General features: G+C 29.8%; 2 protein-coding genes across 3 annotated transcripts; one reads left to right on the forward strand and one right to left on the reverse strand.

Annotated features, from left to right (window-relative positions):
- The first annotated feature begins 11,478 nt into the window (after positions 1-11,478).
- Positions 11,479-14,017, forward strand: LOC7468491 (pirin-like protein). Of its 2 annotated transcripts, XM_002320416.4 has the most exons (7): positions 11,479-11,964; positions 12,115-12,164; positions 12,258-12,296; positions 12,384-12,412; positions 12,496-12,558; positions 12,677-12,780; positions 13,187-14,017. In XM_002320416.4, the coding sequence occupies exons 1-7, from the start codon at positions 11,756-11,758 to the stop codon at positions 13,668-13,670; spliced, it is 978 nt and encodes a 325-aa protein (XP_002320452.2). In that variant the 5' UTR covers positions 11,479-11,755; the 3' UTR covers positions 13,671-14,017. The 2 variants fall into 2 exon arrangements, with proteins under 2 accessions (XP_002320452.2, XP_052303167.1); XM_052447207.1 differs by lacking the exon at positions 12,258-12,296 and having other exon boundaries at positions 11,678-11,964.
- A 2,912-nt stretch (positions 14,018-16,929) lies between these two features.
- Positions 16,930-20,744, reverse strand: LOC7468492 (ras-related protein RABA5d). Its single transcript, XM_052447209.1, has 2 exons — positions 20,277-20,744; positions 16,930-17,532 (listed from the first exon to the last, which is right to left on the reverse strand). Exons 1-2 carry the CDS (start codon positions 20,608-20,610, stop codon positions 17,213-17,215), a joined length of 654 nt encoding a protein of 217 aa, XP_052303169.1. The 5' UTR covers positions 20,611-20,744; the 3' UTR covers positions 16,930-17,212.
- Between the last annotated feature and the right edge of the window lie 965 nt (positions 20,745-21,709).

The following is a 21,709-nucleotide window of genomic DNA, read 5'->3' on the forward strand; positions in this document are numbered from 1 at the left end:
TTTTGTTTTGAATATTTATTTTTCAATTTCATCTCTTAAAATTTAATTTTTATATTAGCTTTAGTCCTCATTTTTATAATTGTTATTTGTTTTTTCCTTATCATTTTTTTATTGAAATTTTTTATGTATTAAATTTGGTTCTTATTCTTTTGATTGTTACTTATTTTATTTGAAATAATTTATGAAATGTTAATTATTATTATTTTAATTTCTTTATCTTTCATTTTTTTTATTTTTTAAATTTGATGTCTATTATTTTGATTATTATTTATTTTATTTGAGATAATTTATGAAATTATATTTTTTTCAATTTCATTCTCCTTCAACTTTTTAATTTGTAAGATTTGGTCCTCATTATTTTAATAAACTTGAGAAAAATAAAACATTAATAAGTTATTTTCCAGCTCATTTTCCATTATATAACCAAACACTGGAAAATATTTTCCAACTTATTTTTCATTACACTACCAAACATCAGAAAATAATTCACTTTTCCGGAATTCACTTTCCAAAAGAAAATTACTTTCCAGCAAACAAACGGGATCTAAAAAAATATAAAAAAGGACGTCGTTTTGTTGTCTATAACCTTTCCTCCCCTCGCATTTCATACAACTGTTTGGTATTCAAATTCCCTTTTTTAGTCTCTCGAGTGTTCTATTTCTTTTTATTTGGTAATTTAGCTTTTCTTCTTTTTAATTTGATAATTTTGCATTTCTTCTTCATATTTAGTTTAATTTGAAATATCTATGATTCTAATTTTGATGGATCACATTTGACCTATTAATTATTTAATAAGAAAAACCCTATTCATGATTTTATAAGGATTTATTTTGGAGGGGAAATCTAAATTTTATAGACATATCTCCCGCCCTTAACATCAACCTTGATGTTTTCAAAAAGTTTCAATATGATCCCTCAATTTTTAAATGTTTAATATCAAGATGTATGATGATTTGGGAGGAAAAAGAATAAGAGAAAACATGAAAAAGTGAAAGAAGAAATGATGTGACAAAACGTTATTTACGATTTATCTATCACATTTGATGATGCAATGATAATTGCTGGATTTATTAGTTAATAAATACTCTAATAATTATCATTGTATCATCAAATGTCATAAAATTCACATTCCATGATTTGAAAACCTTTCTACACAATAAAACTTCTATTTTATAAATATTTAATTTGGATGGAAAATCTATAACTTTCATGAATATATCTAAGATATGATATCCGTCCAAACTAACTATTCAATAGGTAATTAGTGGTCAAGTAATCAATATCTTTTCAATTTTTAAAGATTTTGAGCATTTATTTTTGGGTAATATCACAATGCATGATAATTATTATTAAACACCGGAGTTGGAATTAGAAAATTTAAATTATAAAGACTAAATATAGTTTATCTCTTTTTTTTTTTTTTTAGAGTTTGTTTGGTATTCTGGTAATAATTATATTTAAAAATATATTGATATAATTTTTTTTAAATTTATTTTTAATATCAGTACATCAAAATAATTTAAAAATATAAAAATTTAATTTAATAAAATAAAAAATAAAATAATTTTTTTAAAAATATTTTCAAAACTAATTTTAAAGAACAAATTCAAAAGATTCGAAAAGAAAGAGTAAAGAACTATGCATTAAATGACTACGTCAAACCTCATTATCGGGGAATTTATTGCTTCTATAATATTGCCGTCCGGCGGCCGTCATTTATGCCCCAAATTTTGGAATGCTGGCTGGGGTCGAATCTGAAGGCATTCTTCTAAAGTATGCACATTACCCTTTTAACTCCATGATAAAATTATACATACATTTTAATTCCAGTTGGGGACGATTAATGAGGTTTATTTATTTTTTAAAAAAACTTTTCAAATTCAAATTTAAGGATTAGCTAGCATTTAAAAAAATTAATTTATTCTCTTAAATGTCAAACCAACACAGAATAAATCTTCGTTTTGAAGAACCATGTTCCTCTATATTCATTGAGAATTTACAAGCTTTTAATTAATTTCAAATTCTAACATAATTTTCGGAGAAAAGGATATCCTAAGCCTGCATGTTCTTAAGATGGAAATAATTTTATTTTTTTTGGTTTAATTCTCAATAGATATGATGTTTGGAAAATATTAATTTTATTTTTTTAAGTATGAGTGTCTGAGTCAGTTTACGCGTATTTCAACTAACAATCAAAATAATCTTTAATAACTCTAAGATTTGTGGCACTCAAACTGATTTGAAATGAACTATTAAACTACACTTATTAATATAGATATATGCTATTTGACATTGATAAATATATTGATACCAAACCATTAATTTATGTTTTTAAAATGAAAATAAAAGTTGTGTCATTTCAATCTCTATATTTATGTATAGAATCGTGCACGGTCTTGTACCCCTACAACTATGTTAGAGCTAGAAATGGTGTAAAGCTCGAAACTTCATACATTGACAAGACAGAAAAGACCTGAAAGATTTTCTGGGAAAAAGAAGAAGAAGAAGAAACATGAAAGAAGGGTCCTCGAGAGTAATTACTTTTCAATTGTATTTTGTTAAAAAATATATTAAAATATTTTTTTTATTTTTTAAAATTTATTTTTGATATTAATATATTAAAAAAATCTGAAAATATTAATAAAAAATATATATATTTTTAATTTTCTTAAAAGTATTTCTAAAACGTCTGAGCGTAACTTAGATTGTAATGGTGATAGAACGATGACGTAATTATTCCCTTTTCACGTCTATTCCATTTATGTGGGCATTTGAGGCAACATGGCCACCGCCGTGTGCGTGTGCCGCTTGCCTGTCTCGAACCATATGGGCCCCCCATGCTCATTCTTTTCTTCGATAAAAATTAATGGTGATAATTAGTTAAATAAATGAGACTGGTCAAGTTCCCTTGCAAGCGCAATGCTTAGCTATGATTGATGTCATTTGGATTTTCATGGGTAACTTATTAAGGTAATGTTTTGAGGTGTGATTGTATTTTTGTTTCCATTTTATTTTTATTTAATTTTTTACTTTGTTGAATTTAATTTCTAATTTTTTTAATTATTATTTTTTTCTGATTCCATTCTTTATATAAAAAAATTTCTATTAAATTTTATTTAGTGATGATGAGTTTCCAATAATTTTGTTTTCATTTCAGGCGTACTATTGATGGCTCATTTATTTTAATTGATTGTTGTTAAGAGTTTTATTACTGTTAGCATGTTATTTTTTTATATAGTTTAAATTATATTATTAAACTACTAAGTCTTATTAGATCTAGTTTAGTTAATGATTCAAGTATTAGTTTTTTTTATTTATAAAAATACTATCATTATCTAAGCATTTCTTTTATATATTTAAAATTTTTTGACCACCCCACAACACGACAGATAACCAATAACGTATTTGAGAGTGTGATTGTGGTTATTTTTATAGTGCTTTTCACTAAAAAAATGTATCAAAATAATATATTTTTTTATTTTTTAAAAATTATTTTTGATATCAGCTCATCAAAATTATCTAAATCTTCATAAACAAATTTTAATTTACAGTAAAAAAAAATTTAATTTTTTTTTAATTTTTTTCAAATATAAAAACAAACATGCCTGTATTTTGACCACCGTGCATGTACCACTCGGCCGTCTTCGAACTAGAAAACCATAGGGGTCCCATGCTGATTTTCTTTGATAAAAAATAAATGGTCATACTTAGTTAAATAAATGGGAGAAGTCAAGGTTCCTCGGCAAGCGCAATGCTTAGGTATGGCAGATGTCATTTGGATATGGTTAAATTAAAAGAGGATGCTTGATTCTCCAATCAAAAAAAAAGAAAAAAAGGGATGATGCGATGCCGTCTTTTGAACCGGAAATTCCAGCCATAAAATCCTAAAATAGAGCTTTCTTAAAAAAAAAAAAAACAAAACAGCTGGTAATGAGTCACCAGCCATGATCCCTTTGCCCTCCTTTTTCCTTTCTTCTTCCTTTTTTTCACGTTAGAAGGAAGATTCCATAAGAAAATCTACTATATTATTATTACATTTTATCGTTACTATAATTATTTTTTTATCGTTTTCTCTTATATATAATACATTATTATCTAATCCACGGAATATTAATACCCATTGATAAGATAAGGACGATGGAATCACCCATCTATCCCTTTCAATACTATAAAACTAAACATCATAATCAATAAGGAATTTTGAACCAAATCTATGATCCTAAAATAGAAGATTTTTATCATTTTAATATGTCAAATCTATATACGCAATGGAAAAATAATAGAATATATATCTTCTTCCATGATTAATTGAATATTAAAGTAATTATTTAGAAATCTTTCTGCTATAAAAAATAAAGAATCTTATAATCTATGTTGAATTTTAGGTTTACTTTACGTGGATGAAAGATAATATAATTTTTATTAACATTTTTTTGGCTAAACATAAACTAACTTTTACATGTCCATCCATCATAGGCTCTAAACCTTATTTGTCACTTAATTTAAAATCTACATGACATGTGGGCCACCTTAAAAATATTTTTTTAACATTTTTCAACTTGGCCCATATGATTCCATCTGAAAAATGACAATATCTTTATAGAGTTCAGAATATCTAGTGAGTGAAAATACTCACACTTAAATTAAGAATATAACATATGAATCATAGCGGTCATACTATCCACATGATCTCTATATTGTTTTGCCTGCAATGCTTTAGTCATAGAATCTGCAATCATTAAATTAGTGTTAATATGCTCAATGAACACTTCATGTTCCTTCATTTTCCATTTCACAATGATATATTTTATGTCGATATGCTTATTTTGGCTCTCAATCTTATTATTCTTAAAGAAGAAAACTGCAACAAATTATCACAATATATCTTTATTAGTCTTGATATGGAATTGACAATTTTAAGACCAAAAATAAAATTTCTTAACTAGGTCGTATGCGTCGTTACTTTATAGCATGTAATGATAAAGTAACCATAATTTGCTTAATATTTTTTCAAGATACAACTCTTCCATCAAGAAGAAAAATGTTCTCTGAAGTAAACTTTCTTGTGTCTATGCAATCAACAAAATTCGGGTTTGAATAATCAATCACCTCAAGGTGATTAATATATTTATAAGTCAACCTATAATCCCTAGTTATTTGTAGGTATCTAATCACTTTTTTAGCAAATACCTAATGGTCAATTCCTAGATTACTTTGGAACCTTCCCAACATTCTTACTGCAAATACAAAGTCAGGTCTTGTACAGTCTTGTATATACATAAAACTTCCAACTGCAAAAGCATAGAGAATGTTACTCTTCTGGTAATTTTCCAATGTATTTTGTAGGCATTGATTTTGATTGAATTTGTTTTCTTTTACAATGGGTGCTATTGAAGGTGCACAATTTCACATGTTGAATCTTTCCAGAACTTTTTCAATACAAGTCTTTTAAGACAACTCTAATGTCCTTTGAGACCTATCTTTATGAATTTCTATGCCAATGACATAAGAGGCTTTACTCAATTCCTTCATATCAAAGTTTGGAGAATGAAATTGCTTTGTCTTATGTAGAAATTCAAGTCACTACCTGCAAGAAAAATATCATTTGAATATTGTACAAGAAATATATTTTTTCTTCCACTGACCTTAAAGTATATACATTAATCAACAATGTTCTCAATAAAACTACAAGAGATTATAACATTGTGAAATTTAATATACCACTTTCAGGAGGGTTGTTTTAGTCCATATATAGATTTTTTAAGCTTACAAACTAATTGGTTATTTATGTCATCACAAAAACCTTTAGGTTAATTCATATACACCTCTTCATCCATATTTCCATTTAGAAATGTTGTTTTCACATCTATATGATGTGGCTCTAAATCAAAATGAACTACTAATACCATTATTATTCTAAATAAACCCTTTTAAAAAAATTAAAGAGAAGGTTTCATGGTAGTCTATGTCTTTCTTCTGACTATAACCCTTAGCTATAAGTCTAGCTTAATATCGCTCAATATTACCAGAAACATCTCTTTCAGTTTTATAAACATGATTATAGCTAATGACTTAATATCCCTCTAGTAATTTGATGATGTGTCGAACTTGATTTTTATATATAGAATCTATTTATTTCTTTATGGCATTATACCACGTAGTAGAGTCTTCTCCATTAATGGTTTGTGAAAATGAATTTGGATCACCTTTAAGTCTAACTTTAAAGTTTGACTCTTAAAAGTATATAACATAGTCATTAGAAAATGTTGGTCTTTTTATTCTTAAAGTTCTTCTTAATTCAATTTCCTAGTGTGAGTTTACTTCATTAAGAATTAGTTACTCTTGAATTGGTTGTTATTCAAAATTATCTACATGATTTTCTTGAACAATACCCATTTGTCTTTTATCTTTATGCAGCTCAGTTGAATCTTATGTTTTCTCAAATTCTATCATTATAAAAAAATCACTCCTGCTGAAATAGAGATTCTCAAGGAATATAACATTTCTTGCATCTACTATTCTTGTACTATAAGGAGGACAATAAAACCTATATCATTTAAAGTTCACTACATAAATAATAAAATATTCATTGGTTGTTCTTGGGTCTAATTTCTTTAATTGAGTATTATCAATACTTACCTCAACAGGACAACTTAATACATGTGTATAATTTAAACCGAGCTTTAACTCATTCTATAATTCAGAAGGTATTTTATACACAACTTTGGACGGAACCCCCCCCCCCACACACACACACACACACACACATAGTTGTCTTTAGTGCTTCACTTCATAAGAATAATGGTAGATTAGAATTACTAATCATGCTTCTTACCATGTCTATAAGTTTACGATTCTTTGTGGTGTTCTAGACATTGTATATTGTGCAATAATGACCTCTTCTTCAAGGGACTTTGCAAATAGACTTGATATTTGTCCATTTTCTATATACATACCATAATACTCTCCACCTCTATATGACCTTATAATCTTTTCCTTTTTGTTTTTCTACCTCAGCTTTATAGGTCTTAAAAGCATTAAGTGTTTCAACCTTATCAAATAAGAGATAGAAATATATAAATATAGAATTATCATTAATGAATGAGATAAAATATCTTTGACCATTCAATCATGAAGTATTAAATAGTCCACAAATATCAATATGTATGATTTTTAAAATTTCTAAGCTCTCCATGACACCTTTAGTGTTCTTGTTAGTTTACTTTTCTTTTATGCAATCTACAGAAATACTAAAATGAGTAAAATCAAGGTTGCTTAAGACTTTATCATTCATTAATCTTTTAACTCTTTTAATAGAGATGTGACCTGATCTCCTATGCCATAACTTAAAGGAATTTTCATCAATTTTGCTCATTTTAATACCATAATCAACAAGCATTAATAAACAGTCGAGCTAAAAAATAAGGTCTAGATCAATTTTATATAAACTATCAATTAATGTTCCACCAATAATAAAAAAATTATTTTTCCAAACACTAAAAATATTTCCATTAAACAAAAATCCCCAACTAACATTCCAGATCTGGAAATTGAAATCAAATTTCAAGAAAATGATGGAACATAAAAGACATTTTCCAAATCCAAAATAAGTCCAAATTTTAAAACTAATCTAAAAGTCCCTACAACTTCAATTTTAGAGCGCATCTAGTTTCCTAAATAGATGCCTCATTCATTTTTCTTCGTCTTCTTGAGACTTAAAAAGTCTTGCGTGGTATTAACAATATGGATTGTAGAACCAGAATCAATCCACCATGTATTACTAGGAGCTTCAATGAAAAAAGATTCATGACATACTAAAGAGATGAGTTTACCTTTCTTTACGAGTCATTTCTGATACTTAAAACAATCTTTCTTAACATACCCCTATTTATTATAGAGGAAACATTTGTTATTTCCCCATGTTTATTTATTGGCATATTTTTATGTTTCTTCACTTTAAGGGTTGTTTCACCCTTCTTGGTATTTTTCTTAGTTTAAAAAGCCAAATAAGCACTTTGAAGTTTCTCAAGTTTCAATCTCCTTTCTTCTTGAACATATATAGTCAATAATTCATTAATTAACTATTTTTTCTTATGTGTGTTATAAAAAATCTTAAATGGACCATATTTCATGAGGAGAGAGATCAAAATGAAACAAACTAGGAATGACTTGGAAATCTTAACCTCCAAGGACTTTAATTGAGCAACAATGTCTCTCATTTCTATAATGTGTTCACGCTCACTTTTAGAATAGTCAAATAACATAAATGAATCCTCTTCATTAAGGTGTTGGCCGATGCCTTATCAAAATAAACAAATTATTCATCTACGACCTTTAAAAAATCTTTTGCCTTAAATCATTAAGGGATGGAACCCCTAATACTCATACTCATACAAGACGTTATGAGCATCAAACTTAAGCGATTAGATCTCTTCCACCGCTCATAATTAGTTTTTTCCAGAGCATTACTTGATTCCATGAGGATGGATGGCTCATCTATATGTAAGACCAAATCCAAATCCACACATCCCAATGCAAAGTAGATATTTTCCTTTCAATTAACAAAATTATCACCATATAATATAGAAATACTGGACTTGTCAATAAAAGCAGCAAGTAAAGTTGCAATAACCAAGAAAATACTTTAATGCTATGAAACTTATATTTTATCTAAATTAACCAATGTCAATTTAGTAGTAAATTCTAACCTTCATGTAGTCATAGGTTGCATCATACATTAAGCTTACTAATTCTTTAATAATAAGACTAATAAATTAAAATACCAGGAATAAAATGTATTCACACATGAGAGTCTAGAATAAAATTCATCCTTAATGTTCATTTATTATCTTATTTCAATTAAATTATAAAAATAACAACCTCCTAATAGGGTCAAGTCATTACTTTTATATGTTCATCATGCATATAAAATTAAATTAACACTAGTCAAAAGTGACTATGTAAGATATCTTTTTAAGGTCTGTTTGGAATTGTGGTAACGATTATAGTTTAAAGTGTTTTTTGATTAGAAATGCATCAAAATAATTTTTTTTATTTTTAAAAAATTATTTTTGAGATCAGCACATCAAAACAATCTGAAAATATATATATAAAAAATTTTAATAAATTTTTTTTAATAAATTTTTTTTTCAAAATTTGAGGTAACGCGGTTTGGACCGCGTTCCCAAACGGACCTTAATATGATATATCCACTTTTCATATTAAGGGTCAGTTTGGGAAATACTGAAATAATTATTCAAAGAATTTTATGCTGTCAAGAATAAAAAATATTTTAATTTATATCAAATTAAGTTACTTTGCAGATAAAATTCATTAATTATTTTTTGGTTAGACTAGGAAATGTTTATATATAACCTAATTTGTACACCTCCTTTTATTATGGATATGCTTGACCTATAACTATAGTTCAATAAACTCCAAATTTTAATTGTCACTTAATTTAAAATCTACATTATACATGAGCTACCCTAAAGTATTTTTCCAACAAATTATAATTAAAAACAAATAAAAAAAATAAGAAGAAAAGTGAGGAGAGGAAGGGAAATGAAATTGTTGGTCACCGATCCCAATGATGAACAGAAGAGAGGGGGCCAGCAGAGGAAAAATATTTTTATACTTCTCACTCCAAATCTTCATTATTATAACTTGAATTGTTAAAGGCTATTGACTTTATAAATGGGTCCTTAATGCTTTTTAAATTTGAATCTACCAAAAACACTTGTAAATTCGGTCAACTTAAAGATCGTGAAACAAAGATTATATACCAAAAAAAAAAAAATGTATGACGACAGCATGAAATGGATGCTGCTGTCATGATTTTATGATGACGACGACATCCAAATTCCAATGCAGTAATCTGTAATCCAGCAGGTAACAATTTGATCATAGAACAAATATGCAAGCAGTCTATTTCAAGTATTTTCCATTCAATTATTGTCCTGATTCCTACTATATGTTCTAAAAAATCCTGAGAAATTATAAAATAAGTGTTAGAAAATATTTAGAATTTCTTTGTTTTGAGTTCACAAATAATTATTCATCCCGATCTATAAATAAATTTAATATTTTTCAAGTGTTTTACCGTTATTATTTTGTTTTACTGTTATTATTTTGTTAGTTAAAGAAAAATTTGGTATTTCAATAAATATAAAATATTATTGAAAAGAAAAAAGAGGTTAACACATGAGTGATGGGAAGTGGTTCGATGTCGATGACTTTTTTTTTTTCTTGTCCTTCCACTTTTCTTCTTTCTCCTCTCGGAAATCACGCTAGCCGTATAAAATTTCAGTGTTGTCATTTGATTAATTAAGATATTAAATTTGATCCTTAATCTTTTAATTTTTAATTTTTATTCTTTGTTTTTTTGTAAAATTTTATTTATTTTTAATTTCATTCCAATTTATGATATGTTTTTTTTTCAATTTAGTCCTCATTCCTTTGATTGTTTTTTAGTCATTTTGTTAAATTGGTTTTTCTTTTCAATTTTACCCTTTAATCATAAATTGGTTTTTATTTTTTATTTCAATTTTGATTCTTATTCATTTGATTGTTTTTTTTTTTATCTTTTTGTAAAATTGATTTTTCCTTTTAATTTCACCCTTCAATCAAAAATAAAATTTATTTTTATGTCGATTTTGATCCCTATTCTTTCAATTGCTATTTTTTGAATCTTTTTGTATAATTGAAGTTCTTTTTTCAATTTCAACCTTCAACATTTGATTAGTTAGGAATTGAGTTTTGTGATTTTATTAAATAATATGTTTCCGGTCTAATGACCTGGACCATGTGTTTAAAAATTTAACGCAAATGATTTTCTTCATTTTCTTTTCCATCTAGTTATTCTGATCTCATTCGTCGCTTATCTTCTCTATCATATAATTAAAATAAAATTAATCTATTCAACTTAGTCAAGTTTATTATCCTATTCATAAATGTTTTCAAGCTTGAAAATAAATTTTCAATACCTAAATATATTTTTTTACATAAAAAATTTAAACTCATTGCATAGCGTGGTCCACAGCTAGTTAGTTAACTAAAAAGGACCTTTATTTTTGAGGTTATAGAATAAAGCTGCGTAGGAAAAAGAAATGGAAAAGCGAAGTGCTTTTTATTTATTTATTTATTTATTTTTGTAAGAAAAAAAGAAGGAAATTCTGTAAAGCAGCCTATGTGCAAATCGCAAGAACATCACGATGACAAGAGCTTGACATCATCATCATATTTGGTCCAAGGAGAGAGTAGAAGAAGGATATCCCCACGCCTCCATCCTCCTTCGGGTCACAGAAACCAAACAACCCCAGCAAAACAGCACGTGTTTGAATATTATAGTCCCTGGATTTTACGAGAATCATAACTCAGTCCTTCACCTTTGAAAACCTACAACTTAACTCCTCGACTCTTGCTGACCCTTTTCGCATTAAAACAATTTTCGGATTTTTTCTTAGTTAAATTCTTAACAGAAAACCAAGGTGTAGAGGAAAACGGAGATGCTTTAACAAGAGTTAAGGGACTAGATTATAAGTTTTCAAGCTTGAGGACTAAATTGTAATCATGTTCAAAACCCAAGGAAGAAAGAATAATCTATTTGTGGCGTGTCCGAAAGCAAACAAAGCCACCTGCTCTTGCTATATATATGGATGCAGAGCAGGTTCTAATTCCTAAAGAAGCTTACAAATAAATCCAAAGACACGATTCTTTTAGTGTTTCTTTTTGTTTTTTCGATTGCTTGTAGTATATGAGAGCTTCTTTTTATCGAAATTTTCTGAAGAGATTATATCCACCAACTACTACCAAGGCTAGTAACAGTATACACCGTATCAGAAATATCATGTCTGAATCAGATCAATCCATTGGTTTCGACACACCCAGATTGGTGACCAAGAAGATCCTGGCCAAGCTCCAACATGAAGGTGATGGTGCTGTTGTTAGAAGAGGCATTGGAAGGTACTTCCTTCTTCTTCTTGGTTTTTTTTTTTTTTAAAATATCAATCTTAAATCATGCATGGCTTCTTGTTCTTGACTTATTCCAGTTTTGGTTTGCTGGTTTCTTGATGCATTTCTTGGTTCTCTTTGTTTTGGGAAATTGATTTTCAGGAGTGAACAGAAGTTCTTGGATCCTTTTCTCATGCTGGATGATTTTTCAGGTTAGTTTTATGTCGATGTCTAATCGGTTTAAGAAATTCTGTATGGTATTGAAATTATAAGGTGTTTGGTTGTTGTTGTTGTTGTTGTTGCAGTGTCTCCTCCTGCTGGATTTCCTGATCATCCGCACAGAGGTTCTTGAATTATTCCATCACTTTTAATGTTTTCTTTCTCTGGGTTTTTTTATACCTTTAGTAATTTTTTCTTAATGTGAATTGCAGGTTTTGAGACTGTTACATACATGCTGCAGGTAAAATTGTTTTCGGTTAACAAACCAGAATGTTGGAAGACTAAATATTTAAGAAACTGATGTTTGGTTATTGTGGATATCAGGGAAGCATCACTCATCAGGACTTTGCAGGGCACAAGGGTACAATCCATACCGGAGATGTGCAGGTGAAGGATTTCAGATGGGGCAATGAATCAGTGCATTACATGCCGTTATATATTCTAGGTTTTCTTCTTCTTAGTTTCATTTGATTCTTAACTTCTTCTTTTTCCCTTCACTGTGCAGTGGATGACAGCAGGAAGAGGCATCATCCACTCAGAAATGCCTGCCGGAGAAGGTGCTCAAAAGGGTCTGCAGCTGTGGATAAATCTATCTTCCCAAGACAAAATGTTAGAATCTCTCAATTACTCTCTTTTCTTTTCCTGGGTTTTTAAGGTTGCAAGGGCAAGACTAGAACCAGCTGACCCCTAAACCCTTAATCATCTGTTAGTTACTAGTTCTCAGTCAAATTCTCCTATGTTTCGAAAAATTAAATTATATTTTTGAGAATTTAGCTGCACTTTTTTTTTTGGTGTGTGTATGCATGTGTCATTGTCCCAGGATAATTCTTTTAATACTTTCAAGCATGTCTACTTTCATTGAGCCTTGAGACAGGCCAGCCTCCCCCCTACAATCAAGCAATTTAAAGTTTTCCATATATTTCTAATGTTCATCTTGAAAAACAACAGTGTTCAGAATTTATCTTCTATATTCACCATGCAGAAGATGCTAATAATTCGAAACCTATTTTGGCAGGATTGAACCTAGGTATCAAGAACTTTTAAGTGATGACATAAAAAGAGCAGAGAAAGACGGGGCTGAAGTGAGAATTATAGCAGGGGAATCGATGGGAGTGCGATCTCCAGTTTATACCAGAACACCAACAATGTATTTGGATTTCACTCTGAAACCCAGAGCTCAAGTGCATCAAAATATCCCAGAATCATGGAATGGATTTGTGTATGTTATTGAAGGTGAAGGGGTCTTCGGCAAGCCAAATTCTTCATCCTCAACTGCTCATCATGTCCTGGTTTTAGGTCCTGGAGATGGTTTGAGTGTGTGGAACAGATCTTCTAAGCCATTGCGATTTGTGCTGATTGCCGGACAGCCAATTAACGAGCCTGTGGTTCAGTATGGACCTTTTGTGATGAACACAGAGGCAGAAATTGATCAAACCATTGAGGACTACCACTATAGCAAAAATGGGTTTGAAATGGCCAAGTATTGGAGATCCCAATGATGAGTGGGTTCTGCAAACCATGGAAGCACATTGCTACTGTTTAAAGAAAAAGAAGTTGGAATAAATGAAGGACACATCATCTTTATCTGTCTCTATCTTTCAATATCTCCATTTACACGCAGGAATCATACATGGAAGCTGAAAATGATGCTCTCTTTTCTCATTGGGAGCCACAAAAAAAAAAAAAAAAAAGCTTCTAGCAGAATGGAAAGTGCAGCTGAAGAAGCAGAGATTGCTATCGCAGAAGTCGTGATGGGTCAGCTTATCTTAGTTGATCTCGTTATTATTAATCTTTTTTCAAATTTGATTTTTCCCTTTTAATTACATTTTATAGTGGTACGTTGATCTCTTGAGTTTTTTTCCCTCTCTTTCCACGTTAGTTTATGACTAGACATGGACTCGCGCTACACCTTGGGACACTATTGATTTTTTTTCCATAAAAAATAACGTGTATGTGTTGTAAGCATGTTTTAAATAAATCAAAAAATTAAATGCTTAAATAAATTAATTTTATTTTAATTAGATAAAAAAAATAGATAATGATAGTAAATAAACAATTTTTTTTTCTTAAAAAAATGACCACGACAACTTGATTTTTTTTTTTCAAGAGCAGAAAAATAATGTTGTTTAAATTTTAGCTGCTTAAATATGAAAGGAAAAAATTAAAAAAAAATAGAGAAAAAACGGCGCAAGTTATTTTGAGTTAGCATGATAGACATGTAACTTGTGTAATAAAGAACGAGTCAACCTGAGTCAACCTGTTAAAATTATGTTTTAGATCATGAAGGTGGGATAACATGGTAGAAAAGAAAAAACAAGAATCACAAAACAATTTTTTTTTTTAAAGTCTAATGATGAAATCAGAAAAGAAAATAAGCCAAAAAAAGGATATAAACCTAATTAACTTTTCAAACCTGTGACATGGATCAGCAAACCAGAAAAACTATACATGAAAAAATCATGAAATCCAATCTTTAAAAATTAAACATTGAAGGATGAAATCGGAAAAGAAAAATAATCACACAAAATGATAAAAAAAAATAGTAATAAAAAAATGAGGATAAAAATCAAAATAAAAAAAATAAATTAAAGGACAACTATGAATTTTTTATTGGAAGGTGAAATTGAGAAGAAAAATAACTTTAACAAAAAGATAAAAACAAATCAAAAGAATAAGGACTGAATTGAAAAACATAATATACAATAATTTTGGATTAAAGGGTGAAATTGAAAACTAATAAAACCTTTATAAAAAAGACAAGAAAAAAAATTAAGAACCAAAAGAATAAAGACTAAATTGAAAAATATAATATATGACAAATTAGAATTGAAGGATGAAATTGAAAATAAATAAAATTTTTACCAAGAACAAAAATTTAAAATTAAAAGAATAAGGTTTGAATTTGAAATATTAACAATAAAAAGGATTAAGTTGTAATTTTTAGAGGAGAGAAATTTTTTTTTTTCGATGATAAACTGCTCCATCATCATCAACACATGCCATACCAGCTGGAAAATGATGCAGAGGCTTTTCCAGTGACAAGACAAAAGGCTCTCCTAAAATGCATAGGCATAGGACGTGCTTGCAGTTTTTTACATTTAGATAATAATTAATCATTCTTAAAAGACAAAAATTTCCTCGATGAATCTGGTAATTATAAAAAAAATATTCCATCCTAAAATATTTTATTTTGTTTGGGAAGGGCGAAATGTATCTAAGATCACAATGAATTTTTTATTTCTTTTGTGTTTTTAGGTGTTGTGACAGTGGTACTAGGATTGAATTTTTCTTGTGCGTTAATATTCCAATAATTTCTAACCTATTCTCTACAAGGGAGCCTCCTATCTGCAAGCTAGTTGCCTATACTCACTTTATTAAGAGTGTATTTGAAATTATAATAAAGGTTATTTTTAAAATAATTTTTTATTATTTTTTTTAAATTTATTTTTATACCAGCACATCAAAACAATTTAAAAATATTTAAAATAAAATTTCAAACAAAAAAAATCAACTCATTTTTTTTTTTAAATATAGTTGAATTATAAAAACAAACACTACAAGATAATTCAGCAAAGCTTGATGTAGTAATGATTGAGACCCAACCTTGGGTGTTGGATAGCTGGGCCAACAATATGTTAATTACATGGTCACGTTATGGCTGTGATATTTGGTTGCCAGGCAACCATAGAAGTTCACAACTGTCTTGAGAGCAACCAAAGAAGTTCACAACTGTCTTGAGAGCAACCTGCAATGCTGCTTATTGCTTTCTCAAGTCACTTACAGGCGGTTTGTTTAGGAGATTGCGTCTGTGTTTGAAATCAAATGCAGGGTGCAGGTAACTCCAAAACATAATTTATTATATATGAGGGATCCATGTAGATTTTTTTTAAAAAAATAACAGTTTCGCGGAAAGCAGCTCTTAGCGTTCAACTCTACTATTCACGTGAACAGCGGTGCATGATTCCAGCCGGACCAGATCCGATCCAAAGCTAAATATATTAAACCGGGTCCGACCCAGTAAAAAAAATTAAATTTTATTTTTAATTGTGTTTTATTGATGACATAGCATTTGCAGAATTTAATTGCAATTCCAATTTTATTCATGATTATATGTTACCTGATGTTGTTGTGCGCTTAAGAAACCAAGGAAACCGTAGTTCTCGTCGGATGTATTTCAATATTAATATATATTTTTTAATTATTTTATAACCTCAATTTGAAAAGCAATTTTTTAACCAAATACATTAAACTACTTTTTATTCAACTTTAAATCCAACCACAGTTTTAACCAAACATATATAAATACCAAACCAACCTTAACTAAAAATACTTTTTATAAAATAATTTTTTTCAAATCGTAACCATAAAAACTATCACAATACCAAACTCAAGCAGAAACCAAAGTTCATTTTTCTCAGCTCCCGAGCGTTGTCATCTTACATCCGAGCAGAGTCTGCCATGATAAAGCAATTAACAAGGAAAGGTTGGGCACAGATTATTTATGATCACTTGGAAGGGAACAATAGTTGCAAGACCTTTACCACCCAAAAAGGGTTGCTTAATTTAAACTGGCTGGCTGTCCCTCTGAGCCAGGGTCCACCTCCTTCCACAGACCAACTACAAGTAATCCATAATTTAATGGGACTTTAGGAAGAAAAGAAAGAAACGAAAAGCAAATGGATCAGGATGCATCCCTGCTGCTCCTCTTATGAGAGAGGATGCAGTTGCTGGTAAATAGAAGGAAAAGATTTCAAGAGCTACGTGTAAAACTTCCACTAAAAAACAAGCTCACAAAGGATTATGACCGTTCGCTTTCTTTTGTGCAATTACATGACTACTATCTAGAGCACAAAGAGCTTGACCCCTTTCTTTTATCTTGAATTAAACAATTTCATTTCTATAAATATCAAGTTATTTGGCAATTAATAAAGCCCTGATGTCATAACAATTAAATAAAACAAACCAACCATCCAAATTGAATCAAACCAACCATGTAAAATCCCGTAACTTGTACACTTGTTGGAGATGAGAAGAACTGAGATCACCTGGAGCAGCAGGAAAAGTAGCTCTGAGCTTGCTTGGAATCATTCCCATTATTAACAAGGGTTACCCTATTCAGAGACAATTCAGCTTTGTATGTATCAGAATTCAAGACCTTCCTGCTCACATTGTTGTATATCTCTCGAATAACAATCTCAAAAGCCTTCTTAACATTTGTTGAGTCAAGGGCAGATGTTTCCATGAAGAATAAGCCTTCTGCTTCTGCGAGGCATTTGGCTTCCTCCACACTAACATCCCTGATATTCTCCAAATCACATTTGTTTCCAACCAGCATCATTGCTACAGTTGTATCTGAATGGGCTGCAGAATTGTTTCAGTTAAGTTCAAAAGGTGATTTTTAAACCAAAAGGCATTTGTGAAAATCTAGGGCCACGATCAGGAGGAAAGTGATTCCTTGGAAGCAAATAGATATGCAAGGTATACATGCAAAGGATAAGGAATACTGCTGAATCTTGAGACATCTAGAAACCATTAACAATCAATCATATTAACTCTGCCATTTCTAAACAATCCCAGCCCAAGCTAAAAACATCATTTTGTTGCCATGCACAGAGAACGATTGATAATAACAGATCAGTTCTCAGATTATAACAGAGTGCTCAACATGAACAACGATAGGGGAACTAAACAGTAATGGAACTGCTTAAAAAAATGCAGACATTGGAAAGGTGCATTGACCTTTTGAGAATCTCGGATGACTAATTGTTTCTCGCTCAATTATTCCCACCACTTAGAAGCTCAATGCTCAAAGCACTGCATGTTTATTCATTATTTCAAAGAACAAATAGGGTATGATATGAACTCCAGCACACTTGGGGACATACGCTATTTCTACACGCCACTTAAATGCAATGTAGACTGCACAAGAGGAATGCTATTCATCCCAAAATATTCATCTAGAATGAGTCCCTAAACAATATCAACCACTTAATAGTTGGAGTTATATGAGAGTCACTAGTTAAGTCCATCCGATTTATTCACCATACTCATTTGAGATGAATATTTGAGGATGGATAGCACTACTCTAACATATGGACTCAGTAGGTTGTTTGGCATTGCATTTCAACCTGCATTTGATTGTGTTTCAAAAGTGTGTTTGACATGAAAAAACATTAAATTGATGTTTTTTAAGTGCTTTCAAATGGTTTTAATGTGTTGATGTCAAAAATTTAAAAATAATCTTTAAAAAAATTATATTGATTCAAGAGAAAAATACTTTTCAAAAGCACCTCGTACCTAATACCAAACACACTAAAATTGAAGTCAAGTTCATCCAATCACCAAATCATATGGCTGCAGAACATGGCTTCGGTACTTAAGCATTTCATTCTCATGATACTCCCCATGAAAGTACAGAGAGAAATGACACATTCAACAAAGCACGTGATTTGCAAACACTGACATAATATTAAAACATTGTATATATTTACAAGTGTGCCATTGTGAGTGTTTGTGTGCTATTCATGTGGTAGATTTCATGATGTGTACATTATCCAATACATCACTCAAAGACATGATGATTTTGGTCATACTCATATGTAAGGACTAAAGGAAGAATCGAGCTTCTTATAAACAAAGGTACTGTGTTTGAATAGGGATGACAATTTAATCCAAACCTAATGGATACCGACCCGACCCGAATGGGTGGGTATTTTTTGGATCCTTACCTGATGGATAATGGATAAGGTATAGATATTGTCAAACTCAACCCGAAACCCGCCCAAACCTAACCCGAAATATATATTTTTATATATAAATATTTCAATATTAATATAAATCCCATATATATGTATAATATTTATCATTTAACATACATATACATACTTCAAATATATATATTAACAATTTTATTTTTTATTTGATAATAAATAATAGTAGATAATGGATACCAAAAACCTCTGATGAATAGTTCATGGATATCTAAATTTCTTACCTGATGAATAATGGGCAGGGTATAGATATCAAGAAATCTAACCCCAGGTACCCATTGCCATCCCTCTGTTTGAACTTGAGTATTTACAAGTTCTTTTGCATGAAAAATACTTCCCCCAATATAACCTCAAAAAGAAGTAAGCAAACCCAGTTAAGATTAAAGGCTGGGCTTGGTTGGCATGCACCCATGGCAACCTGGTCAGGTTAAAGCATACAAATTTAAGCAAATGATGATCATAGTAATTCGGTTCCTAAGTAATATGAAATCAACTTCAACTTTCTCGTCAAAATTACATAGAACTAAACAATTCGTGAGATAAGATTAACTGTGCAAAAAGATTAAACACAGTAAGACCAATTTGGATGCAATCCCAGAATTTGGCATGGCATCACCAAAAAAGCTAATCATAGACATTTTATGATTGTAGGGCCAAATGTATATACCAAGATCAGCCAATTGCACTACAATGCAAGATGCGAGTCATCATATGTGAACATAGAAACAGATGCATAGTGTATAAAATCACTAATGAGGTCCCACTGTATTCTTTCACCAGGCCATATTTTTTGTTAAACTGAACCGAACTATTAATCACAGCAACTCAACATAGAAATCGTAATAAGCTGCTTTTATATTTAAGTGTGTTAGTATATACTTTATACTCATTAACCCTGCCCTCCAAAAGGGGGGGGAAATTATAGTCATCATAATTTGAGATCTTGCACTTCCAAATCGCTAGTCAGCATAACAAGGAATATATTTTCCAATTTTTAGCAACAAAATAGCAAACTAATAGCATTCAAGAAGTTCATGTCATGCCAATACCATCCATAAAGTATGCAACTATGAAAACCCAAACAAAAAAAAGCACAGTATAAAGATATGGCAACAAGTTCTGAGCTAAAAAACAACCATCTTTAGTAACTTTTCTAAAGGAGATCAATTTATAGCTTTCTTCTAACTTAAGTCTTGTTGAAAAATCCATCATTCCAACTTCAGATCTAACTACAACTAGCCAAAAAACCAAACCTTTTACACCACTGAATACTTTTGAACCAACAAAAAATGGGCAGTCATCAAATTCACAAAAAAAGAAAAAAGAAAAACTTACTTTTAAGCTCATCAAGCCATCGACCGACACTATCAAAAGTAGTACGGCGACTGATATCATAAACAATGAGAGCACCGACAGCACCTCTATAGTAAGCGGAAGTAACAGCCCTAAACCTCTCTTGACCGGCAGTGTCCCAAATCTGAGCCTTAACTTCTTTTCCATCAATTTCCATGCTCTGGGTCTGAAACTCCACTCCTATTGTGGCTTTTGAATGCAAATTGAACTCATTTCTTGCATATCGAGAAAGTAGATTTGATTTTCCCACTGCAGAATCCCCAATTATCACGATCTTGAACAAGTACTCCTCTCCTCCTTCCTCGTCTGATGACATGTTTGCTTGCCGTTTCTGTGATAGCTGCGTGGGTTTTGAGGGAGGGAGGGAGGGAGGTGGAGATAGAGGCGTCTGAATGTGCGTTTTCACTTTTCAGTCTAAGCTAAAGCTGGCACAGACAGACTGCGCATGTTGTGGACTCATCATATCATTTATTTATATTTTTTTAGGGACTTTTTTTTTTCATGTTTCTTTGTAATAAATTAAATCAAATATTTAATGATATCATTTATCCAACTTTTTTAAAAAAATCAAATACTCCCATGTAAATTATTTTACCTTTCTCATATAAAAAAAACAAGTTCAGATTTATTTGAGATGTTTAAGGAGAGTTTTTTCTCTATCAATGTTTAATTAGAGAAAAGCTACCTAATATACAACATATTTAATTTTTTGAATTTAAACTTTTAGACCAGCATTTAATTTATTTTTTTAAATATATTAATTTTATGTTAGGATTTTAAGATTATTTGAAAAATAAACTTAATTTGGTTTAAAGAGTATAATGATTCAAATTTAAAAAAAAATATATTTAATTTATCACATAAGCTATCAAGTAATAATCTGTTTTTTTTTTATGAATTCAAATCTCAAGAAAACAAATTATTCACTAAATAAATATAAAAATATTAAGATTATTCAAGAAAAACCTTAATTTCAATTGATATATTAATTTTATAATACATTAATCTTAATAAATAAATAAAATAAAATAAAATCGTTTTCAAGATTTTCATTTACCATGCTTTTTATTTTTTTTCTTTATTAATATTACCAATTATTAATATTAATATTAATATTATTTATTTATTAAAAGCTATTTTCAAAACAAAAAAAACGCGACTACTACTTATGGTTTGGGGCCTTGGGAGGTGTGTGGTTGTGAGTCATTATTGGCCCATGATAGATACTGTTTGTTTCCCCTTCACATTTTTGCCTCAAAAACATTTCAATTTCAATTTCATGTTCCGCGAAAATACAATTTTTCCTGCACCCATAAATAATATAGATTATAATAGTTTTTTCTTTTTGCATTTTAATACTTTTTTTCTTTGGTTATTGAATTTTTTTATTTAGTTCTTATATTATATTATGTGTT

The sequence above is a fragment of the Populus trichocarpa genome, chromosome 14 (assembly GCF_000002775.5).
Source record: "Populus trichocarpa isolate Nisqually-1 chromosome 14, P.trichocarpa_v4.1, whole genome shotgun sequence".
In the NCBI taxonomy this organism is placed as follows: domain Eukaryota; kingdom Viridiplantae; phylum Streptophyta; class Magnoliopsida; order Malpighiales; family Salicaceae; genus Populus; species Populus trichocarpa.

Coding starts and splice junctions, on each gene's coding strand:
- LOC7468491 (XM_002320416.4), top strand. CDS start 11,756: ATGAGAGCTTCTTTTTATCGAAATTTTCTGAAGAGATTATATCCACCA. Junction 12,413..12,495: donor CTGTTACATACATGCTGCAG/GTAAAATTGTTT, acceptor TGTGGATATCAG/GGAAGCATCACTCATCAGGA. Junction 12,559..12,676: donor TCCATACCGGAGATGTGCAG/GTGAAGGATTTC, acceptor TTCACTGTGCAG/TGGATGACAGCAGGAAGAGG.
- LOC7468492 (XM_052447209.1), bottom strand. CDS start 20,610: ATGTCATCAGACGAGGAAGGAGGAGAGGAGTACTTGTTCAAGATCGTG. Junction 17,533..20,276: donor ATGGCTTGATGAGCTTAAAA/GTAAGTTTTTCT, acceptor ACAATTCTGCAG/CCCATTCAGATACAACTGTA.